At 38.6% G+C, this 23,676-nt stretch overlaps 1 protein-coding gene and 1 pseudogene across 3 annotated transcripts in view; both read left to right on the top strand.

Moving 5' to 3' along the window:
* The window catches only part of LYRM4 (LYR motif containing 4), a 146,571-nt gene that overhangs the window by 20,618 nt on the left and 102,277 nt on the right, over positions 1-23,676 (top strand). For both annotated transcript variants that reach the window (XR_014710127.1, XM_084618412.1), the window contains exon 2: positions 17,859-17,979. Coding sequence is in view for 1 of the 2 variants with exons in the window: in XM_084618412.1 (XP_084474538.1) it covers positions 17,859-17,979 (121 nt within the window). In the remaining variant the exon portion in view is untranslated. The remainder of the gene's footprint in view (positions 1-17,858; positions 17,980-23,676) is intronic.
* On the top strand, positions 11,560-12,043 carry LOC311515400 (small ribosomal subunit protein uS19 pseudogene; annotated as a pseudogene). Its single transcript has one exon. The product of its transcript is annotated as a small ribosomal subunit protein uS19 pseudogene (transcript).

Raw genomic sequence — 23,676 nt, forward strand, 5'->3', positions numbered from 1 at the left:
TCCCCCCCCCCCCCATACCATCTCCAACCTCTCAACCAAGGCATGATTCGCTGTTTCAAGGCCACGTACACAAGGCTTACATTCTCACGGATATGTAGCGCTATGGATGCTGATCCCAATCTTAATGTGATTGAGTGTTGGAAGTCCTTCAACATTGCTGATTGCATCACTTATATTAAACAGGCAATGGATGCAATCAAGCCTGAAACAGTCAATGCATGTTGGCGAAACCTATGTAAAGAATGTGTGAATGATTTTAAGGGTTTTCTGACCATTGACAAAGAAGCGAAATGCATTGTTCAGGTGACCAGGCAAGTGGGTGGTGATGGCTTCATTGACATGCTTGAGGAAGAAATTGAAGAATTAGTTGAGGGCCATAGAGAAACACTGACTAATGAATAGTTAGAGAAACTGATAAAATTGTCTACAGAAGACGAAGATGATGACGACGAACAGGAAGAGCCAGCAAGTTGGAATCTTCATAAATCTGAAGTGTTCCAAGCAGCGAAACACCTGAATGATTTAATTTCTGAATATGATCCCTCTATGAAACGAAGCCTCAAAATCACACATAGTATTACGGATGATTTGAGACCGTATCAAGAAATGTTTGAGCAGCTCAAAAGACAACAGCGACAGTTGCCGATCACGATGTTTCTCAAGGAAAAACATCCAGCAGCAGATGAGCCTACGCAATCAACTTCTCGAGCTGAACCAGAGCCAACCACTTCATCTACGACTTGCTCTCCATCACCCAAGCTCTCAGTCACCTCCGTCTCCTGGATCGACATCAAGCCTTGACGACCCCCTGTAATTAAAAATACAGTACTGTAAAATTATATTTTGCATATGTACTCTTTATTAGATGCTGTACATTACTGTATACGTTATACATTTATATATAAATGGGTTGTATACACAAAACCATGTACAGTAAACTGTACTTTATGGGCGATAAATTTTGACTATACGCGATTTTCGCCTTACGCGCTGACTTTAGAACCTAACTCCTGCGTAAGATGCGACTCCACTGTATTTATAAGATACTTGCAGTACTAGCTAAAGGCTGATAGGAATGGTGGAGCTCCCAAGTTGGAGTTAGGGGCAAGGCCCTGGTTGAAATCAAAGCATTGTCCCCTTTCCTACAAGCTGATGCAGGAGATTAGGCCTTTTCACCAGGGCATTGCCCTGGACCTTACTGGTGGAGGGCTCTGCTCCGATCCTCATTTTTCATATCTACCTCTGCTTAGTAGGTGCCTGGTAAACCTTTTAAGCACTGATGGTATGTGCCTTTTTAATACCCAAGAGTGACAGAAATAACCACAGCTAGTTAACCAAAACAGACAAATCAGTGTTTCTGTGTCTCGAATTTGAACGCATATTTGAAATTTGATCAGTGGCTTTCCCTTTGTCATGTGGCTTAAATAGTTAACTACCCAAGGGTACCACTTATTAAAAAAAATGGATACATTTCTGTTCTCAAAATTTATATTCCTAGAGAAAGACTGGACTTAGCCTTTTCCCTTAGAGGAGCAGCAGAAGGGGAAGAGAGAGACTTTTTACTTCAATGACAGTCATTTAGGCCTGGTCTACATTTAAGTTTTGATGACATATCTATGTCAGTTAGGAGAATAAACAATCGCATCCCTAAAGTAGATAGCTATGCTGGCAAAATCCCTAGTGTAAATGCAGTTATACTGGCAAAAACCCCACTTTTTTTGACAGTATAGGTTATTTTATTCAGGAAACTAGTATAAGCTATACCAACAAAAGAATTCTTCTGCCAGGAGCATTTGCTGGTATAGCTACACTGGCAAAACCTTTCTATTGTAGACAAGGCCTTAGTGTACCCAGTGATTTTTACATGTTCTCTATCTGTTGCATTAAAATGCTTTTCTGTAGACAGGTTTCAGAGTAGCAGCCGTGTTAGTCTGTATCCGCAAAAAGAAAAGGAGTACTTGTGGCACCTTAGAGACTAACAAATTTATTTTGTTAAGTACTCCTTTTCTTTTTTCTGTAGACAGTGTTTGAAGAGCAATGCAAGAGTAGCAGAGGGTTCGGAAGTTGTCATTTATTGGCATGGATTAATCATTTTTGAGAGCAGCCGATCCAAGTATCTTTTTTTTTCTTCTTTTTCTTTTCCTACTAGGAGACTGTCATATTAATTGATATAGTTTTGATCTGAATCCCTACCTAGATTTTTTGGAAGAATCCGTTCATAAATCAGAATGTCTCCTCGTGTAACCAATACAGTTCATTTATCTAAACTACCTTGGATTGCTTCCTTTCCAGAAAACATTTTAGGTCAATAAAGCTCCGATGAAGTGCTTAGGACATAGTACAAACCACAGTACTTCCTAGTGCATTTCAGCTTGAATTATGTTTTGAATGTCAGCTGGAAGAATCCTGTATTGGTCTTGAAACTAATATCTGAAAGTGACAGTTTCAGGAAATATCTTGCAACTCACCGTCTTATCTAGAACATTGTAATACTTTTCTAGGCCAAGTAATTATTAGTAATTTTATAATATAAAATACATAGGTAAGGCTGTAAGAAAGTCATGACTTTTTGCTTCAAAAGTTGTAATCACAGTTTGTTAAGCTGTGTTTTTGGTGCGGTCAGTTCTAGTAACACAGACATATTTCATTTATTGACTTGCTTTCAAAATGGATTCACAATATCTATTCAAGAACAAAAATGGAAAATACTAAAAAAAATGCCAATAGACTATCAGAGGATTTGTGTAAATCAAAACTGCCCCTCCTTATCACAGTTTGACAAGTAATCATTTGAAGTAAAACATTTCAGAGGCTTTGCATTGCTTGTGAAGAAATGCAGCAAGATAAAAATGTATAACATAAATGGAAAATGACACTTTTTCAAAAAGTTCAATCACAAAATTGAAGTTGAATGATGTTGCAACCCTGTGTGCCAGGTCAGAACACCTCTCACTCAAATTTGGCCCCCCATCCCTCTGAGGGGCGGCTAGGCCAAATCTGAGTGAGTGGTGTTTTGACCTGGCACATGGCTTCAAAATGCCACTCAAATTGCGACAACTATAAAAAGTTGCAGTGTGTGTTAAATGTTGCGGTTCCACAACAAAATCATGGCCCATGATTTTCTTACATCCATATATATGTGGTCTTGAAGGTGAAAAGTTTAATGAGAAATTACAATTATTATTTATTTGTACTGTCCATATAAACTAGGTGCCTTACACAGATTATAGACATAATATTTTACCTGCCCTGAACAATTTCCAATGTGAAAATTTTCACTAATGATTAATTTACAACAAAGAGTAACATAAAAAAATTAGCCAAGATTTTCAGTAATGGGTTCTGAAAAGCTAATTCCTAAATTCAGATTTAGGCATCTAAATAAGTGTCCCAACTTTCAAAAGTATTGACCATGCAGCTCCCATTGAAATAGAGATTTACAAAAAAATCTTGGCCATAATTCTTATTATTAATAATGTTGATAATTTGTGGATACAAATTTGAATTGTTAGCCCTTTTAGTCTGGGTGTGAGGGGCAAGGATCAGCAGTTAGAACATGGAATATAGTCAGGAGTCAGGGTTTAAAAAATTAATCATGATTAGTCACAATTTTAATCGTACTGTTAAACAACAGAATACCAATTGAAATTTATCAAATATTTTTGGATGTTTTTCCACTTTTTAAAATATATTGATTTAAGTTACAGAATACGAAGTGTACAGTGCTCACTTTATATTATTTTATTAAAAATATTTGCACTGTAAAACCGATCAACAAAATAAATGGTATTTTTCAATTCACCTCATACAAATACTGTAATGCAATCTCTTTATCGTGAAAGTGCAATTTACAAGTGCACTTTTTTGTTACATATCTGCATTCAAAAACAAAACAATGTAAAACTTTAGCATCTACGAGTCCACTCAATCCTACTTCTTGTTCAGCCAGTCACTAAGGTAAACAAGTTTGTTTACATTTACAGGAAATAATGCTGCCCGCTTGTTATTTACAATGTCACCTGGAAGTGAGAACAGGCATTTTTATGGCACTTTTGTAGCCAGCATTTCAAGGTATTTATGTGCCAGATATGCTAAACATTCGTATGCCCCTTCATGCTTCAGCCACCATTCAAGAGAACATGCTTTTATGCTGATGACACTCGTTTAAAAAAATAATGCATCAATTAAATTTTGACTGAACACCTTGGGGGAGAATAGTATCCTTTTCTGATTTATCCGCATTCTGCCATATATTTCATGTTATAGCAATCTCGGATGATGACTTCGCACGTGTTGTACGTTTTAAGAACACTTTCATTGCAGATTTGACAAAACGCAAAGAAGGTACCAATGTGAGATTTCTAAAGATAGCTACAGCACTCGACCCAAGATTTAAGAATCTGAAGTCCCTTCCAAAATCTGAGAGGGAAGAGTTGTGTAGCATGCTTTCAGAAGTCTTAAAAGAACAACACTCTGATACGGCAACTACAGAACCCAAACCACCAAAAAAGAAAATCAACCTTCTGCTGGTGGCATCTGACTCAGATGATGAAAGTGAACATGCATCGGTCTGCACTGCTTTGGATCATTATTGAACAGATCCTGACATCAGCATGTCCTCTGGAATGAAGCATGGTTGAAGCATGAAGGGATATATGAATCTTTAGCGCATCTGGACGTAAATATCTTGTGATGCTGGCTCCAACGGTGCCATGAGAACGCCTGTACTAACTTTCAGGTGACACTGTAAACAAGAAGTGGGCAGCATTATCTTCTGCAAATGTAAAGAAACTTGTTTGAGTGAGTGACTAGCTGAACAAGAAGTAGGACTGAGTGGCTCTACAGTTTATCATTTGTTTTATTTTTGAGTGCAGGTTTTTTTGTACATAATTCTACATTTGCAAGTTCAACTTTCATGATAAAGAGATTGCACTACAGTACTTGTATTAGGTGACTTGAAAAATACTATTTCTTTTACAGCACAAATATTTGTAATAAAAAATAACTATAAAGTGAGCACTGTACTCTGTGTTCTGTGTTATAAGTGAAATCAGTAAATTTGAAAATGTAGAAAACATCCAAAAATATTTAAATGGTATTCTATTATTGTTTAACAGCGCAATTTTGTAGGCTGGATTTGGTAATATAACAGTATTTTGTAGTAATTTCTCCTTTTGGAAAAAATAACAAGTAATCTCTTCCTTTTCAGGACTTGGACCTCTCTGATCAACCTTTCTTCTGCCATAGTAAAGTTTAAACTGCTTCCAATGCACAGATGATCTGGCAGAAAATTTGTTAATCGAATAATTTCTGCCAATTGACTTGGCATATCTAGATTTTTAATCTCTGCTCATTGTCTGATTTTTAAGATTTGCTCTCTGGTCAGATCAAGGTAGAGGATTGCATGCTGGGACCTGTGATGTCCAAGGCCAACACCCTGGTATTAAATATGAAGGCATCTAGAGGCTATATTTAGCTCATGGGAAACGCTTTGATCACTATTGATATAGCACATCAGTCTTGATGGACCTGGAACCTTTTGCTATCTCAATTTTTAAACTATTTGTGACAAAAATAGTAAGAAACCATGTGTAACTAGATTCTTTCTTTGTCTGGAATCAGGAGCATAGCAATCTTCATTTTATCTTCCTTTATTTATGACTGTCACTTTGTCTTAGTAGCATGTGGCATTATGGGACCCAAATGAATAAGTAGAATTTATTTTCGTGGAGGACCCATAGAGCATCCACTTGTATGGCCATTTTCTCCTACCAGTCCCAAGGATCAACAGTGAGGCATTTTGTTCTGTTACCAGCATGCAAAGCTTCTCTACTTCCATTTGTGTCAATGATGCCTTTAGAATGCAATCCCATCCAAATAAATTTTAGCATGGTATCTGTGAGCAGACTATGAAATGTGTTGTTGTTATTTTACGTTATGTAGTGCCTTTTATCCCAAAGTGCTTTACCAGCTATATGATGTTTATAAATCACTGCTGAAGTGCAGCCACCTCTAGGATGGAGAGTGGCAGCTGGCCAGTGCAGAGCATGCTATGCAACAGTGGAAGAGGAAAATTTTGTCTGACAGCCTGGTAAAATTCTGGTCTTACAAAAAGCATAATGGAATTTTTAATGACAGTGTACAGCAGACTGAACCTCTGTTTTCAAGGACTCATCAGAAAGATGAACATGCAAACTGAATGATATTAATTCCTGTGCCTCAGAAGGATGAAGGGATGAATCAGTCTTACCAGGATTTGAACTTGTAGTTCTAGGACTGTAGATATGCCAAACCTGATGATTAGACCATTAAGCTATCCCATGCCCTGTCAGCATCTGGGCCAATGAAACCTTATTTTGGAGCTATTTGTCATTTCAGGCCACCAGGACACTTTTCATCTGTGGCAAATTGTACTTCTAGCCCCTGCAGCAGTTCCCAGACTGGTGCGTCATTAACTGAATGACATGTTCACTTGGGTCCTGTGCTGGTAAAGCATTTTTCTTTTCCACTTTTACAATACAGGGTTGCAGTAGCAACTCCAATTAAAATTAAAGGAGTCCATCTATTCTGAAATCTTATTTCCTACTTTCTAGTTTTAACTTTCTCAAAAGCACTCTCTTTGTGCTGAAACTTTTTATGCTTCGTCTTAGTTCAGTGATAATTTCACTCCTTAAAAATAATTAAGTATAGCAAGCGACAATTTATGTTTTAGAAGTTGTTTCAGAGTATTGCCCAAATGGGAGTAGTCCAGGTCTAAATAGAATGGGTAGTATTGATCAGATAGTATTCGGTGTTCTCTTTATTAAAGTTCAAAACAGGCAACCATTTAGCCTAAAAAAATAGTCATTCCCCTGGGTTAGACAGACACTGAACTTGTTCAAGTATGAGGAGGAGTTTTCTGTTTTTTAGAAAAATAAAAGAAAATTCAGGGAAGCTGTTTCGGAGTTATGGTGCTATAAAAATATAAATGTTAGAAAAGTCTTCTCACTTTTCTTTTTTTATTCTCTCAACTTGGACAGGATACTTTTAAAAGTTCAAACTTTTTAACTGATCTAGTAAATCTGAGAAATAGAACATAATATAGAAACAAGATTTGCTTTAGAAATCAGAAGATTTTTAGTTTTCAAATGGGCAGGGTTGGTGTCCCTAGTCTCTGTTTGCCAGAAGCTGGGAGTGGGCAAGAAGGGATGGATCACTTGATGATTACCTGTTCTGTTCATTCCCTCTGGGGCACCTGGCGTTGGCCACTGTCAGAAGACAGGATACTAGGCTAGGTGGACCTTTGATCTGACCCACTATGGCCGTTCTTATGTTCAAACTTGTTAGCATTTACTACGTAAATCCAGTCATATTGATGCATATTATGATATATAGTGGATCTCCATTTATGATGTAATGTGCATCGAATACATCTCTTAATATCCTATTGATCATCTAGTACTTGATACTAGCTTACCATTAGAAGGGGAGAGGGTTTTTGTTGTTGTTTTGTTTTTGACCAAGCATTCTTTCAAATTATTTTCTGTAGACCGATTCCACCACGCATCCATCCATGGCCCAAAAGCAAGACTTTTTAGGAGTGGTTTGGAGTTCTAAACCTACTGACCAGAATATATTGGAAAGATGGAGGGAGGAAGATGCTGGGATGGCTATCAAGGTTTTGCTCCCCTGGGCCTGGCTTAGGGACTTAGTCTTAGATGTCTACCTCTGGCTGGTAGGTGTCTGAAAAACTAAATGCTGTGTTGCTCAAAGAATGAAGGCGCAAGTCTGTCACTTTTCTCCCACTCCATCTCATGGCTGCTGTGAGGAATGACGTATTTACCCCTTCCCCAGCCTGTTCTTTGGTTGCTCTTCTTCTATGAAAAATATGCAGTGCTTGTCTCTGCTGCTCCTCAGAACCTTCTCCAGCAGGAGCAGCCAAAAAAAAAAAAGTAAGTTTCTTGGCAGTTTCACTGCTGCCCATAGGGTTCTGTATATTAGCAGTGAAACTGACCAGTGGCTTGTTAGTTTAGTTGCTTGGGAAACCTGTAAGCAAAAGAGGCACTGAAGGTGTCATCTCTTAGTAAACTGAGGAAGACACTGCATTGATTTACAATCCACAATTGGAAGGTTATCTTCACAATTGCAAGGACTAGAAACTGATGCTGATTTTATTTTAGATGAAAGCCCCAAACTTGCCTCAAAAGAGGATTTTTCCCCCAAGTCTTTGTTCGATGAGTAGACCTAGGCTTTTATATTACAGCCAGATATCTTTAGTATATTGTAATTTGAGAGTCACAGCACTGCTAGAAGTTTGTCTAGTATAGAAACTTTGAGAGCTGGAACTCTGCTAATAATAAATAAAATAATAATAAAACAACATTACACCTACTCCATTCTGTTTGCTCCTGGATTAAATTCCACAAGACACTATGCCATCCCTAACTGTGAAGTATGAGTACTTGTGGGAGAGCTAGATATGGTTACTGGCCTGACTAGGATTCTGTTCATATTAAATTCTCAAATTTAACTTTACATTAAAGTGTCTGCATAGGGTATCTGTTATATTGTTTGTTAAAAGTTTCTATTTGACCCTTGATGGTGACTTCTAATGAGACTTTAAAGAATTAGGAAATATAAAAAATATTAAAAAGAGATATTCCTTTCCTTTGGAGTAATTCGTTATATTTCAAGTCTGCACTGGTATCTGGCCAAGCAATAAAAGTTTCAGGTAACTTAAAATGAATCTTCAGCAGACTTTTTATCCCTGAGGCTGTCAGTTTTTGAACTAGACGTTGGTCTAGAATGTAAATATAGCTGAGCAAATTCCCTCCAATTCATGTTTTGCCCATATGAACTGAGGTCTTCACATCTAATACTTCTAGAATATCAAGACCATAGCTATCAGTGAGGGGGAAGAAGAGAATCAAACTATAAATGGAAGAAGTTAACAGTAGGTTTTTTAGAAGGGAGTCTTTTCTGAATTAGTAAATATTTCATCCTCTTTCTACATAACACTGCTCCTCGTCTCGCTAAGTAAAAGCATGATGAAATTGGAAAACCTTTTTATTTTATAATTGGTCACCAGAGTGGATTTCCTATAGGTGAGGTACTACATTATATAACTTATTACTCACCACAACTTTAGTTGATAGAGAAATGTAATTTTGTTCTCTTTTTTTCTTTCTTGGTGAAGCCTTCAGGCCTCTTCCCATGTGATCTATCTCTTTTGTTTGTTTGGATTCTATATCACCATTTACTCCTTCTGCCCCAATATTTTGGATCATCCTAAATAACAATCTGTAATAGCTGTGCCATTCTCTTTAGCAGTCTGTTGGCTTATAACTGTGATATGCTCCATTAAGACATTATTTTTGTTCACAATAATAGACAAGGAGAAATGTCAGCACATTTATAAGGCCTCCTTTGGAAGATGACTTTCACCGTTAGCATGTTTTGTGTATTGATAAATGCAAAATGTTGAGACTCTCTAACATTGTTACTTGACCAGAATTATTTTGAAGGAAAAGTGCTGTGTAGTAAAAACAAGTGTGCCTATGCACAGTATTTTCAACTTTTTTTTTTTGCACTCCATTTAAACAAATAGTTTTTATCTTTTGTGCCTAAGACTTAAAGAAAAACCACAGTGATTTTTATATATATATAAATTTGACCTTGCATAAGTATTTTCTAATAAGAAGAAGATCTGAATCCCAGAGCAGCAATTATTTTCTGATCTGTACCTGTTGCAATTTCAGTATTTCTATAGCAGGCAGTGGTTCAGACTTCACTCCTTGGAAGCTTCTATTTTGGGAGGAATTGACGCACAATAAAATGGAAGGACACTTGAGCTGCATTTTAGGGAATAGCAAAAGCAGAAGTATTAAAAGTTAGTTTTAAGGTAAATTTGTGTGCATTAGGAGAAAACTATTGTTTTTACTACTGTTTTCGGTCAGTAATGTCCAAGATTTTAAAGCTGGTAGCTAGTGCCCATTGCCTATGACACTGTATCTTGAAATGCATTTGCCTGGGAACTGTTTTCCACATTAACCCCAACCACTTTTGATGCTTTCTACTTATGTGCAGCTGCTACCTGATTAACACCTTGTATAGCCATGCACCTGCAGTGCCTTTGGCCTCAAATCTCTGCACTGAAACTGTTAACCATCTACATCAGTGTTTCCCAAACTTGGGATGCCGCTTGTGCAGGGAAAGCCCCTGGCGGGCCGGGCCGGTTTGTTTACCTGTTGCGTCCGCAGGTTCGGCCGATCGTGGCTCCCAGTGGCTGCAGTTCGCCGCTCCAGGCCAATGGGAGCTGCGGGAAGTGGCGTGGGCCGAGGGATGTGCTGGCTGCCCTTCCTGCAGCCCCCATTGGCCTGGAGCAGCAAACCGCAGCCACTGGGAGCCACGATTGGCCGAACCTGCAGACGCGGCAAGTAAACAAACCGGCCCGGCCCGCCAGGGACTTTCCCTGCACAAGCAGCAGAACAAATTTGGAAAACACTGATCTACGTTATACTTTTGGTTTAATTGGATGTTAATTGCATGACAGATGCAGATATCGCAGAAGGTGGTTCAGGGAAGGTGTGCATGCAGGATAGAGCACAGTGACTACATTTAATAATACACATTTTTATTCTGGGTTTGTGGTCACCAACTAACTGTATGTGTTCAACAATTCCAGACAATATCTGCAGTAAAGTAGAAGGGAGGACAGTTTCCGTTAAAATGGTGCTACACTTGGATGATAAAATGATTTCAGTAAGACACTGAAAAATTACCTGAAAACTGCCTTTATAGTCTCCTACTTTTTCCCATTCCTGCAAGCACAGATTGAGTTTCTGCTGCTGCTGGTTGTTTGTTATTAAATACTCTTCACTGATATAATGCCTCTTTTTCGAGGATCTCAAAGAGCTATATAGAAGTGGTTAAGGAAAAATGGCATATGTTGTAATTCTGCTTCTCTGAAGAAATATTTTTTCATAATTCTCATTCCTTGGTCCTGACTTCTTGGTGCAACTTCCCAAGCTCTACAGGTTATGTATAGTTAGTGGTGTGAGGTAAGAGCATGAGTTCTGGTAGCTTTACAGTACCCCAGTGCGTAACCTTCCAATCAGATCCTGATATGGCAGGAAGAGAAGACATCCTCAGGAAAACAGAATGGTTGACAAATGAATGCCTCAAAAAAGCAGAACAATAACCATCAAAGTGTATGATAAACTCTCCCTCTGAAGGGCTCCCCAACAAACTGTGAGGGGAAGTGAGTGACTGAAATTTCTGCATGAAAATACCATGTAATTCTGCACTGAAATTATGTAATTTTTCCCTTCTGTGAGCATTAGAGCTGATTGAAATGTTTTAACTGAAAACTCGTTTCAGTTTTACTTCAAAAACAAACTTTTTATGCAGGAAATTTTGAAAACAAAACCAAAAAAACTTTGAAATTTCCCACAAAAAATAATTGGTATTTTCCAAACAGCTCTTCTAAAGTGGCCATCTGTAGTGGAGATTCGTTCCTGGAGAATAAGTGGCCTGAGGAGGAGGAGGGAATGAGTTTTCCAAAGGTCAAAACATAACAAGATGGCAGAAGTCGAACAGAAGAAGAAACGGACCTTTAGGAAATTCACCTACAGAGGTGTTGATCTGGATCAGCTCCTCCATATTTCCTACGAGCAGCTGATGCAGCTGTACATTGCTCGCCAGCGCAGGCGTCTAAACCGCGGCCTGCGTCGTAAGCAACATTCCCTCCTGAAGTGCCTTCTCAAGGCCAAGAAGGAGGCCCCTCCCACGGAGAAGCCAGAGGTAGTCAAAACTCACCTGCGCGACATGATCATCCTCCCCGAGATGGTGGGCAGCATGGTTGGTGTATACAACGGCAAAACCTTCAACCAGGTGGAAATCAAGCCCGAGATGATTGGCCACTACCTGGGCGAGTTTTCCATCACTTACAAGCCAGTGAAACACGGCAGACCTGGTATCGGTGCCACCCACTCATCTAGCTTCATTCCTCTGAAATAAATGATGCTTCGGAAAAATGTTTTCTATATGTAAATAAAGAAAATGCTCCTGCATTTATAAAATAAAAAAATAAAATAGAACTGCAAGCAGTAACCAGGCTAAGGACAACAGTGTGAGTAGTAAGGTAGCATTGCTCCCCAAAGCATCAGGCTTAATATTTCAGTGATCTGTAGGGCTTGCGCAAAAATCAAAACTTTAAAAATCTGGACATAAAGGACACCCCACAAAGACTCTGGGGGCTGAAAATGCAGCTGAAGATCAGTGTAGCCCATCTTGACCATGTCCCCATTTCTCTGGTACACCAGCAGCAACAAGGATGTGTGGTTTTGGAGCTTTTATGTTGGCACATGCCCTGTCCTTCCTGGGCCAGTTAAACTGGCTTTATTAACAGACCATGCTGGCTTTATAAATAGACTGTGCTGGCTGCTTTCTGTATGTAGTCTTTTGTAGCCGTGTTGGTCCCAGGATATTAGAGAAACAGGGTGGGTGAGGTAATATCTTTTATTGAACCAACTTTTGTTGGAGAGAGAGAAAAGCTCTCGAGCTCACACAGTGCTCTTCTTCAGCTCTGTGACTTACTCATTACAGGATTGGCTACAAGCATTGTCTTTGGTGAGAGATCTAAGGTACAAATTGACCTGAGATAAGTGACTGATCTTTTAGGACTGGAAGCAACCTCAATCTTATGTGATCTTTGGTGTATAGCAAGCAGCTATGACTAAGTCCAGCTTGCCTGGATGGCAAGATAGACTGGAATGCCCAAGGGAACTGTCTGACTCCATGGTAAGACTGCTATAGTGCTTTAGGAGTTCACACTTGTTAGTGAGTTGGTGAAATTTAATTATAGAACACACACCAGTTTCGGGTCTCTGCCCTGCTTCTTGACAGTCATGAACCACTACACAGAGTTTGACATTGAACACTATAGAAATAAGCAAGCCGTTCTTTCTTCAATTGTTTGATGTGACTTTTTTTAAAAAATAGTTTCAAACACTGCGTCTTTGCATAAGTTAAAAAATAATTATAATAATAATAATTAATAATAAAAGCAAGTCTGGATCGGGATGCTTCAGTTCTTTGAAACTATGGATCCAGAAATGTGCCCTTTTATTCTGTTAAATTGGTTTATATTGTGAAAAATCACATTTTGTAACAAAGTGTCAGCAGACTGAAGTTTCATCAAAATGGATTTGGGTAATCTCAGATGTTGAATTGCACTTACTTTGCAGGATTGGGGTTTTGCAGGAGTGGTGCCTAAGTACAAGAATTGGAATGTCAGCATGATGGTTGCTTGGAAACCATTTGAACAGCAAAAAAAAAAATTTGGATGGAGACTGCAATTTCCGCCTCATGTGAAGCTGTCTTTGCCCTGGTCTTCACTACAAAGTTATGTCAGTATAACTACATTGCTCACGGTTGTAAAAATCCACACTCCTGAGTGACACAGTTATACCAGCCTTCCCCCACCCACCCCCTGGGTAGACAGTGCTATGTTGATGGGAGAGCTTAGATCAGGGGTGGCCAACCTGAGCCTGAGAAGGAGCCAGAATTTACCAATGTCATTGCCAAAGAGCCAAAGTAATAAGTCAGCAGCCCCCCATCAGCTCCCTCCCTCCTCCCCCGCTTCCAGCACCTCCCACCCACATCAGCGCCTCCCCTTCCCTCCTGATCAGCTGTTTCTTGGCATGCAGGAGGCTCTGGGGGGGGAGGGGCAAGGGCACTGCAGGCTCAGGGGATGGGGCGGGAAGGTATGGAGTGGGGGTAGAACCTGTGGCAGAGCCAGGGGTTGAGCAGTGAGCACCCCCCCCCCCCCCCGGCACATTGGAAAGTTGACACCTGTAGCTCCAGCCCCAGAGTCGGTGCCTGTACAAGGAGTCGCATGTTAACTTCTGAAGAGCCGCACGTGGCTCCGAAGCCACAGGTTGGCCACCCCTGGCTTAGATGGTATTTGCAATAATAATATTAGGTTAAAAATATTCCAAGAGAATTAAAATTCTGTCCTTGTGTAATTTACCTAGAATAGACTCAGCAGTTTCTGTGGACAAATTCTGCCTTCCTCCCATTCACTCTTCCCCCTCCCACTCCTCCACCCCCATATTTTTTGTCTCTTGTTCCACTGGCCTTCTGCATTAATTTGTTGTGATAGTTTCAAACATCCATTATGATAATTTTAATGCAAGAGTTTGCACTGCAGGTTAGCTTGCTATTTTTGTTGCAGCAACTGTGTCATTTCTGAAACCTTCTTGCTCAGGCTGACAATATAGCACATGCTGCAAGAACCATTTGAATCAACAGGAGCAAAAGGTGTAAGGTATTAATCTGCAAATAACTATTATGCCTGGATGAGTTTATTCTTATTATTTATTAAAGGATATTCAGATACTCTAACCTCTCACTTGTAAATCCTGTACCATATGAGAATACAGAAGAATTTGTGCTGTGTTACTCTGCTTGGACTGAGAATCAATGTAATCATGATAATTAGTAGTCAGTCTGCAACTCACTATGAACCAAACAAAGGGATTTCCTCGGAGCAGCCTATTCTCAAGAGAAAAACAAATGTGTGCAAGAGAGGATGTATGCTGTGCATGCTTCTGCATATCCTTGTTTCTTGCTACGTACAATATGTGTGTTGCTATAATTTTAAGAGGGCTCAGTTGTTCAGAGGTACTGCAGTCAAAATGTTGACTGGTGGATTTTTGTGTGAGCATTGTTAAGATCTAGAAACATGAGAAGAGGATAAAGATTCAGAACTGAGGCTGTACAAAACAATCAGTTTTTATCTTTTGTAGAAGATGTTACATTGAGAAGGGCAAAAATATGTTAACTTTTTCTTCTTCCTTCCTTTTGTTTTTTAAAAAAAAAAAATCCTGGAAGAGTAGAATGGGTTGGGTTTAGAAACTGTTTACCTTATACCTCCCAAAAAGGAAGAGAGGGTGAGCTTACGGTTAACATTCAGGGTTGGATGTTAGGAGATACAGGTTCTCTCCCTGGCTTTGCCACAGACTTCATGTGTGACTTAAGGCTAGTCACTTGAACTCTCTGCTTCTGTTTCCTCAGTACTTACAGAGATATTGTGACGCTAACTTTAATTTTTGTGGAGTGCACTGAAATATAGCACTTTCCATCCAAGGATGAATAGAAAGTTTTAATAATAGTAAATTGCAGCAAAATTTTGTCTTCCTACTACAGGTATTTGCACGTTTGTACCCCAATTTTGCAAAAGATTAAGTACATGTTTAATTTTAAGCACGTGAATAGTCCAGTTGATTAATTGGAACTACTCACATGCTTACAGTTAAGCATGTCCGTAAGTCTTTGCTGGACTGGGATATAAAATGGCATATTATAGATTTACAGGCTTATAGAAATTAGAGAAGGAAAAGATAACAACGGGTAATCCTTTAGTCAAGTCTGCTGCCCATACATGTTTGTTTCTTGCCATACACAGTGTTTAGACAGTAAATGTGAATTGTTGTGCCAGTTCTTAAATACATCAATTTTCTTTCTAAACAACTGTGTTTGGTGTATTGAGTGAAAAACTAGAAAATGGATAATTAATCCATCATACATATAAAAAAGCAAAAGCAATCTGGGGCCAAACCTACAGACATGCATGTAATTAGTCCCATTAAAATCAGGGGGGCTACTCACCTTAGTAGAGTTACTCACATGAGTGTTTGCAGAATAAAGCTGGATAACGAACACCAGTTTTTTTTAAAAAAAGATAGAAAGTGTATGTTAGGGTTGTATATCTTCCAGGAAACAACCATTCCCAGAAAACCACTGAATTTTTTTTTTCCTTTTAAGAAATAGATTATATTTAAATACACATGCACCCTGGCTGAAGAGCATTTTCCTTATCCAGTCATTCATTATCAAGCAACAAAATTAAACTAAATGTCAACATTTTTTGGTTATGTCTGCCCCAGAATAATTAAGCAGCTTCCCCTCAAAATCTTTCTAGGGCACCAGCTGCAAATAAGAATGAGTTTCCATATTTAATAAATTCTATTAACTACACACACATCCATGTAACATTATAGGTGAACAGGCCCTAATTAAAAGCATACACCATCTGCTGGTTTGTGGCAGCAGGGTAGCACTCCATAACCACCCCTGGTTCCTGTGATTGAAATGTATTATTTATGAGCTCTTACAAAAATATGTCACTTACCTCATGGAAACTGCATTAAGAGCTGGATGGCACCATCTAATGGTATGGTAGTGAAGCAGGTTGTTAATCTTTTTTCTTAAGAATATTCTTTTTGAGATATATATAGATATATATATATATATATATAGGGTGGAGAGAGGGGTTAATGATCAGATTTCCAATAGTTTCATGTTGAACCTGAAGCTTGCATTTAATTTTTTTATGAGATTGAAAAGTAACGTTTGAAAATATTAAGCTATTGGAGTGGTTTTCATTGTTTTTTACTTTCTGTGCAAAATGTTTAAGTTTGAGATAAATATGTTTATTGGTGTGAGGCATTTTAAATGGTGATAGACAATAATAGTGTGAATTACAAAGATATCTGAAAAGGATCAGCATGCACCAAATACTTCTATTATCTGGCCTCTCATAAAAATATCTACTGATCAATTGAGAGTGTCTTTTAACAAAAATGAAATTCACCTAGTGTTTGTAAAGGGATTTATTGCAGACTGAACAAAGATTATTTATTGGCTTTTGAATATGGTGAGAGAATTCTGATCTGTGTTTCAGATGGCCCTTGGGACCTAAAGTTTTGCACATTTTTCTGTGTTGCCTTGCAAGGGTGGAGGCCACATCCTCTTTCCCACCTGTTAGTGGGACTAAGGGCACGGTTCCTCGAGTGGAAAGCAAAATGCACATTGAGAAAAATAAAACACCTTTTTGAATGGCTGATTCAGCAGCTCACCTTTGGTGACTTTCAGGTTACAAATTGATGTATGCAGTGGTTAGCATTTTGCCTGATGTCCCTTGGAATGCCAGGAACAAGAATCAGTGCACTGATTCAAATCACTCTTGTGGTTCATATGACAAGAAAAGAGGAGATTGAAATATGAGTGCTATAGAGCACCAGGATAACTAGCATCCAGCAGAAGTAGTGCTGTTGTGCTACTTGTACTTGTACTAAGGCTTTTTCTTTGTAGTGCCAAGCAGTGCTGCATCTTAATAGCAATAACAGGCAGAGCAATAATGATTGGACTTTTCTTCTGGCTACTCGTATTGTTACAAGGAGACCTTTGGTATTAAAAAAAAGTAACCAGAGAGCATGTAATGAGACCCTCCAGGTAGTTGTACTTACCTTTTTAAAAAAACACCAAAAAAACCAAAAAACCTGCCTTGGTGAAGAAAGTTTAGACAACACGGGGGCTTTCTATGTTTCTCTTGGTACTGTTAATTATTCTGTTTCCAGTGATGAAACCACCATCTTTCTTGCCACACATTAGGTAAGGGTGTGTAGAGGAGTAATTCTACAGTTTGTTTGTGATTCCACCATATGTTTATAATCTACAATAACATTCGAGTCTGTTGGCCTAGAAAAATGTTTATACATCTCAGAGGTGATGTACACATGAAGAAAATTGAAGTATATGAAGCACAAAGTTCTTCCACATTAAGTTCTAGTGAAGCTGGTTTTACAGTTCAAGGCCCTGACCACTGCTTTATAGTATTGACTAGGGCATGTTAGGATTTAACCTGAACAGAGAGAGAGAATATAAAGTTTGAACCAGATAAATGGGCCATTAGCATGTACAACTGTTTGTTAATATCCTCAACAGCATTTTACTACAGTAGCCAAACACTTTAAAACTTGTTTTGATGTCAAAACTCATACACTTACGGATGCTTTTTTTTTAACAATGTCTAGAACATATGCCATCAGAAGGATAAGAGATGCCTTCAGAGAAAACAAACATTTAAAGGATTCAGAAGAGATACAGACACTAGTGAATAAAGCAAGAACAAACCTAGAGATTATTCATCGACAGGTAAGCATACTTTAGTTCATCTCTTTTGCTTAAGAATTGTAAAATGCTGAATAACATGTTCTCCCCTAAAGGGTGTAAGTCCCATGCCAGTTTACGGAAGGGAAAGAGAGATCCTGTACAAGTAGTATTGTTCACAAATGGTGGGGAGGCAGAGTAAGGGAGTGAGTGACTGGCACAGTATTCAGTTCTCCTTGATTGGAAAGATTTAAGCATGAGTCCCATTAGTACTAATGGGATTCTACATACTATTCTCTAAACTCCTTTACTGTCCCTCTTTTTTCTGCTCTTCAGTCCTCTGCTGCCATGTGTTTTGTCTTTCCTTTGCTTTGCTTTTCCCTGTGTTGTGTTTTCTCTTGCTCTCTTATGTCCATCTCCTCATCCCTTCTTTTCCTCCTTCCCCCATCACTGGCATATTAATATGCTCAGGGGAGTGCCAGTAGCTTAAGCCTCCTTTACTCTATTTTTGCCCAATTTGAGGCACAGTCCAGTATGGTGTAGAAGCAGAAGCATATCCAGCCTTAACATGTTTTAATAAGTTTGTGAAAATATTTTTTGCCTGTTTGCACCCCAGATATCATTGATTCCTGTCCACTGTGTTCACACCACTGTGCACAGGGCTAAGGAGGGTAGCTAGATGATTCCTTGGAAAACACATCAAACTTAACTGATTAATTTTATACATAATGTATGATAAGAAGTTGTATCTGTAAGTTCCCTCTAGCCTCTTACTTCAGAAATAGAGCCTAGCTTACCATTTTCTTTCAATCCTCATGATTATTTTACATTTATTTATATTTTGTAGGCTTTCTTTGCAAGGAAAGGGGCTAGAAAGATTTTTATTTCAAGCAAAAGCTGAGATTGTTCTTCAAATTTATTTCTCCCACGTCAGGGAGGGTCTGAGGCTGCAGGTTTTATGGAGCCAAAGGACAGCTCTAAATTAAAAAGCTGGAAGACCTCTTGCTAAGTAGAGTCAACCGTTAACCATTCAATAACAGCAGAAGAATACCTCTGATATTATTTGTTGAAAGAAGGTTTGTTCTTTGGTGGGGGAGGAGGTCGCACTCATATGACCTGCTGTTTGGCACTAACAAGCCACAAATGATTCAAATTCATAGGTGTCTTCTAATTTTGGATGCCTTAACATTTAGGTATCCAACTGGACACACCTATGACCTAGCTTTCACTGGTCCCATTAACCTAAGTGGAGCTGTTGGTGCTCAGGTCCTGCCTGTGTCAAGTTCAATATTCTCAAACTGAGGCAATTATATTTGGAGGCCATGCTTGGGAAAATTTGGTCCTTAGTGATTTGGTCCAAGGTATCACAGTATGTCTGTGACAGAGCTTGGAATAAAACCCTGCTCTCCTTATTCTGAGTCCTGTGCTTCAACCATATAATATTTATGTGACCAGTCCTCCAAAATCTCAATGGGGCTTTGCAGAATTGGGTCTTGGATCTTATTTCATGTCAGTTGACATGGTGGAGAAAGGAAGAAAGCACTTTTTCTAACCTAGCTGGTGAAAGAACACACAAAATTGGTTGGGTCCTTCAAATATGTGCTTTTGTTGTTTTGATGCCTAAAGAAAAAGGGAGCAGGGAGATAACAGTAGCAAGTTAGGTTAATCTCTGTTCTACATTCCCACTATCTCGTTTGGTTCCTGTTTATAAAATAATAGGTACCAGGTAGCCACTAGCAAATACAGTTGTCATATTTTTTAAGCGACATTGTCACAAGATGACCATTCAGTCTTTGTTTGGATCCATGAAAACATTTGTGTTTAAAGTTTATTCAAAACACAATAATGACTGTTGTCATGACATCAACAGAACCATTTCAATCCATTCATTTTGTTCGCCTTGTTACTCTGAAGTATTCACACACAAAAATGAATTTAATAAGAGATGATCTCGTAATTGTCAATCTAGAAATAATCCTCTAGGGCCATATTTTGCCTTCAGCTATGAACATGCAAATCCCGGTGAAAATGGCTCAGACATATAAAGACACAATTACACCTGTCGGGGGAAATTTTCAAAGGCACAAAGGGCATATACTTAAGGCGAAGATTTTGTCACAGATATTTTTAGTAAAAGTCACAGACAGGCCACAGGCAAAAAAGAAAAATTCACGGAAGCTGTGACCTGTCCATGACTTTTATTTAAAAATATCGCTGATAAAATGGGGATCTGAAGGTCCCCACACTGCCTGAAGCAGGGCAGGGGCTGCGGGGTATCCCTGCCGCCTGCAGCTCCGGGGGATCCCCCACTGCCTGTGGGGGCCAGGAGCTGTGGGGTGCCCCACCTCTGGTGTCAGCCAGGAGCTGCAGGGGTTCTCTGCTGCCTGCGGTGGCTGGGAACTCAGGGGTTCCTGCGCTGCCCGTGGCGGCCGGGAGCTGCGGGAGTTCCCCCACCACCGGCAGCTCCAGGGACCCTGCTGCCCATGGCAGCCGGGAACTGCGGGGTACCCTGCCACTTACGGCGGCTTGGAGCTCCAGGGGCTGCCAGAGGCGGCAGGGGTACCTCACAGCTCCCTGACCCCATGGGCAGCGACTTCCATAACTAAATCGTAGCTTTACACTTAGGCACTCAACTCCCACTGATTTTCAGTTTGGATTTTCACATTTGAAAATTTCCCTCTTTATATTTAAATTTTAAAATAGTCTTAATTTGTAATGGCTTGATACACATAACTTAAATGCATTGTAAATCAGCAAGATCATTTAGAGATCTATATTTTTCTCTTCTACAAAACCATTTGTCTGTTTCTCAATTTTGTTCTTTAATTTGTCTTGACTATCTTCACCTTACATTTGCTATAGGAAGACCTTAATCAGTTACTACGTCTATAGCTTTTAAGAGCTTTTACTCTCCAATGGGGTTTCTTTCATGTTCTAAGCAAACCTGCTGATTCAAAAAACATCTTTAATTCGATTGCATTTGAGATCACTCTGTGTACAATTTCAGGGAAAAATATATTTAAAAAGCAGAGGATTTTGTAGAAATGGAAGGGGAAATTCTTGTCAGATATGGAATATTTTCACTATTTTGGAAGTGTTAATTTTATCTAAGCATTTCTTTGGACACCCTTTTAATTTTTTTCTTCTTTCAGACAAGATAGAATCTCTCTAAGTCTGACTGTCAAAGGGTGTATATGTATCTATATACAGATATATTTTTATTGGAGTAAAAATAATAGCAGATGGTATGTGGTGAGGCTTCTCTTTAAAAACATAATCTAATAGAAGGAAATGAGTTTAGCAAGTGAATTTCAGAGATGTCTGAGCTGTGGGGGGCTTTGAATGTTGATATTTGGGATAACTGAAGCTGTATTAGTCTCTATCAAATGAAAAATGTATTTCTAAATAAGCAAAAGTCATTGTCAGTGTTTTATTGTGGAACAAATTATATACATCAATGCTGTCAGCACTTCATCTATAAAGCAAGCTCTAAATATTAAGAAACAAGTCTCTGCTTTGTCCTAAAGTACACACATAAAGTAGGGTGAAAGTACAACAGACCTAGAGTTTCTTCCATTCTGTGTCACACTTACAATCATCTGTTCCATGAAAAACACCGTTTTTGCGTGACTCACATTTCTCTAACATCTTGATTGTTTATTTTCAGTCTTATTTTAATTGAACAATTTAATTAATGAAGTGAACTGACATAAAATAATGGGTTTATATTTAAAACCAACCCTAAAACATATATTATATAAATTGTTTTGGTTTTTAAACACAAAAGCAATGAAGCAAATATTAGATGTAGTGTGCATTTTTGTAAGTTTGGGGATTTATTATAATATAGCACATCTGGTATTGCTGACTTTTTCATTGCATGTCAATAGAAATTAAATAATATCCCAGCTTGCTGACAATTTGTTGTTACTGTGAAATCAAATTTACATGCTAATTTATGGTTTAGTCATCAAAGTGACCATTGAAGTATAAGGTTCATAAATAACAATTTTAATCAGTCTAGTGGGAAATGTGAAATAGTGACAGATTACTGTCATTTCATGTCAGTTACCACAGTATTTTCCTGAATGTTTTAAAAGGAGCTTTATAAAGCTATAAAGCATGGAGAAACATTAATCTCAACCTCTGTCTTCCCACACTTTCCTAGTTATTGGTTTTGATTTGAAAATAGGATGGGTAAGGGAGGGAGCAGCTCACAGATTCTTTTCTGCCCATAGCACATGGTATGGAGGTTTTTCTTGTGTCTGGTCTGCTAACAGCAGAGAAGGGGATTATACACTGTGACCAGCGTATTGTCATCATTAAAAGAGTGGAAAAGTTGCAGTTGTTAATGCCAGCATACAGTCAGCTCTAGAAGAGCACTGTAACTTTAATGTAAAATCCTTTGTATGTGGAATGAGTTCTACTGTCACCACTAGTGTGATATGATGTCTGTCACTTGCTTATCAAACTATTTCTATTTATGCTCCCATGACTTCTCTGAAAAACTATTACTACTGTTTGAACATGAGGGGGATTGGAGAGGCTTCCCTGAAAAAAAAATATTGCTTTTGTTTAGATTGAGGGTTTATACAAGCCACTTTGAAGGCTCATTTGTGTTGTGTGTGTTCAAGTCCTAGCTAGTTCTCTTCATGACATCACAACAGCCTTTGATTTTCACTGCACCAAAATGAAAATCTGTATGGGACCAGTGTGTTTTGGTTAAATGCCTATTTTAATCCACAAAACTATTTTTTTTTATTATTATTTTTCATCCTACAAAAGACTTCTTGAAGGCTTGAAACTTGAAGGCTTTAGTCTTCTAGCTCTACATTTAAGAAGGAATTACTCTGGATTTCCCACCAGATATGAAGACTACAGTACCAATCATTCTTGTTTTGACATCATATCACTGAAGTACCCTTCAGTAAAAAGGTTTGGAGGCCTCATTGCTTTTGCTTGTTCTTTCACGTAGTCCAAACTGAGGAGAATTGTACTTTATACAGAAGATTCTCTTGCAGGGTGACCAACAATACGTCATAAACTTCTGGAGGAGCACTATGTGAGGGCTTCCCTGATTAGTGCTAACTTATCTTCCAGGTATAGCCATACTCTGAGTGAACAGATGGAGAGTAATGACTCCTCTCTTTAATATCGTTTGAATTGTTTGACTTTGCTTTTTTATGTATATGAATGGAACTGTAAGAAGAATGTTTGTGAGCTATGACAACTCTATTTAATGGGCTGTGCTTATAATACTAAGTACCAAACACTTAAAATATTTTTCACATTCACAGCATATAATTAACCTCTTCTAATCCTTGCAGTATTCTTTGGGGTTGGTAAGCATTATCCCCATTATATTGAGATGAAAACTGAAGCAGTGTTGAGTGATACAGCCAGAGTCACTGTCAGATCCAATATTAGAATTCAGGAGTTCCTATCTCCCAGTCATGTGGTTATGCCACACCTGTCTTAATCTTGTAAGTCTTGTTTTTTTCATTGCAATTTACTGTAATTAGTTGACAAGTATATTTCAAGTTAGAACCTCTGTTTGTGTATACTCTACCGTTAGAACAATTCTTCTGGATTAATAGTTTGCTTTTTGAGTTACATTATATCCAGTACAGTAGGGCATATCCAGAGTGCTTGACCTTTTTGATGCAGTCATTGCCAATATGTCCCCTCAGCAGTGTTATGGATGCAAGCAACAACTTGGTGGTACCAGAGGTTGTGACTGAT

This window comes from Lepidochelys olivacea (assembly GCF_965140295.1).
Source record: "Lepidochelys olivacea isolate rLepOli2 genome assembly, chromosome: 2".
Taxonomy (NCBI): Eukaryota; Metazoa; Chordata; order Testudines; family Cheloniidae; genus Lepidochelys; species Lepidochelys olivacea.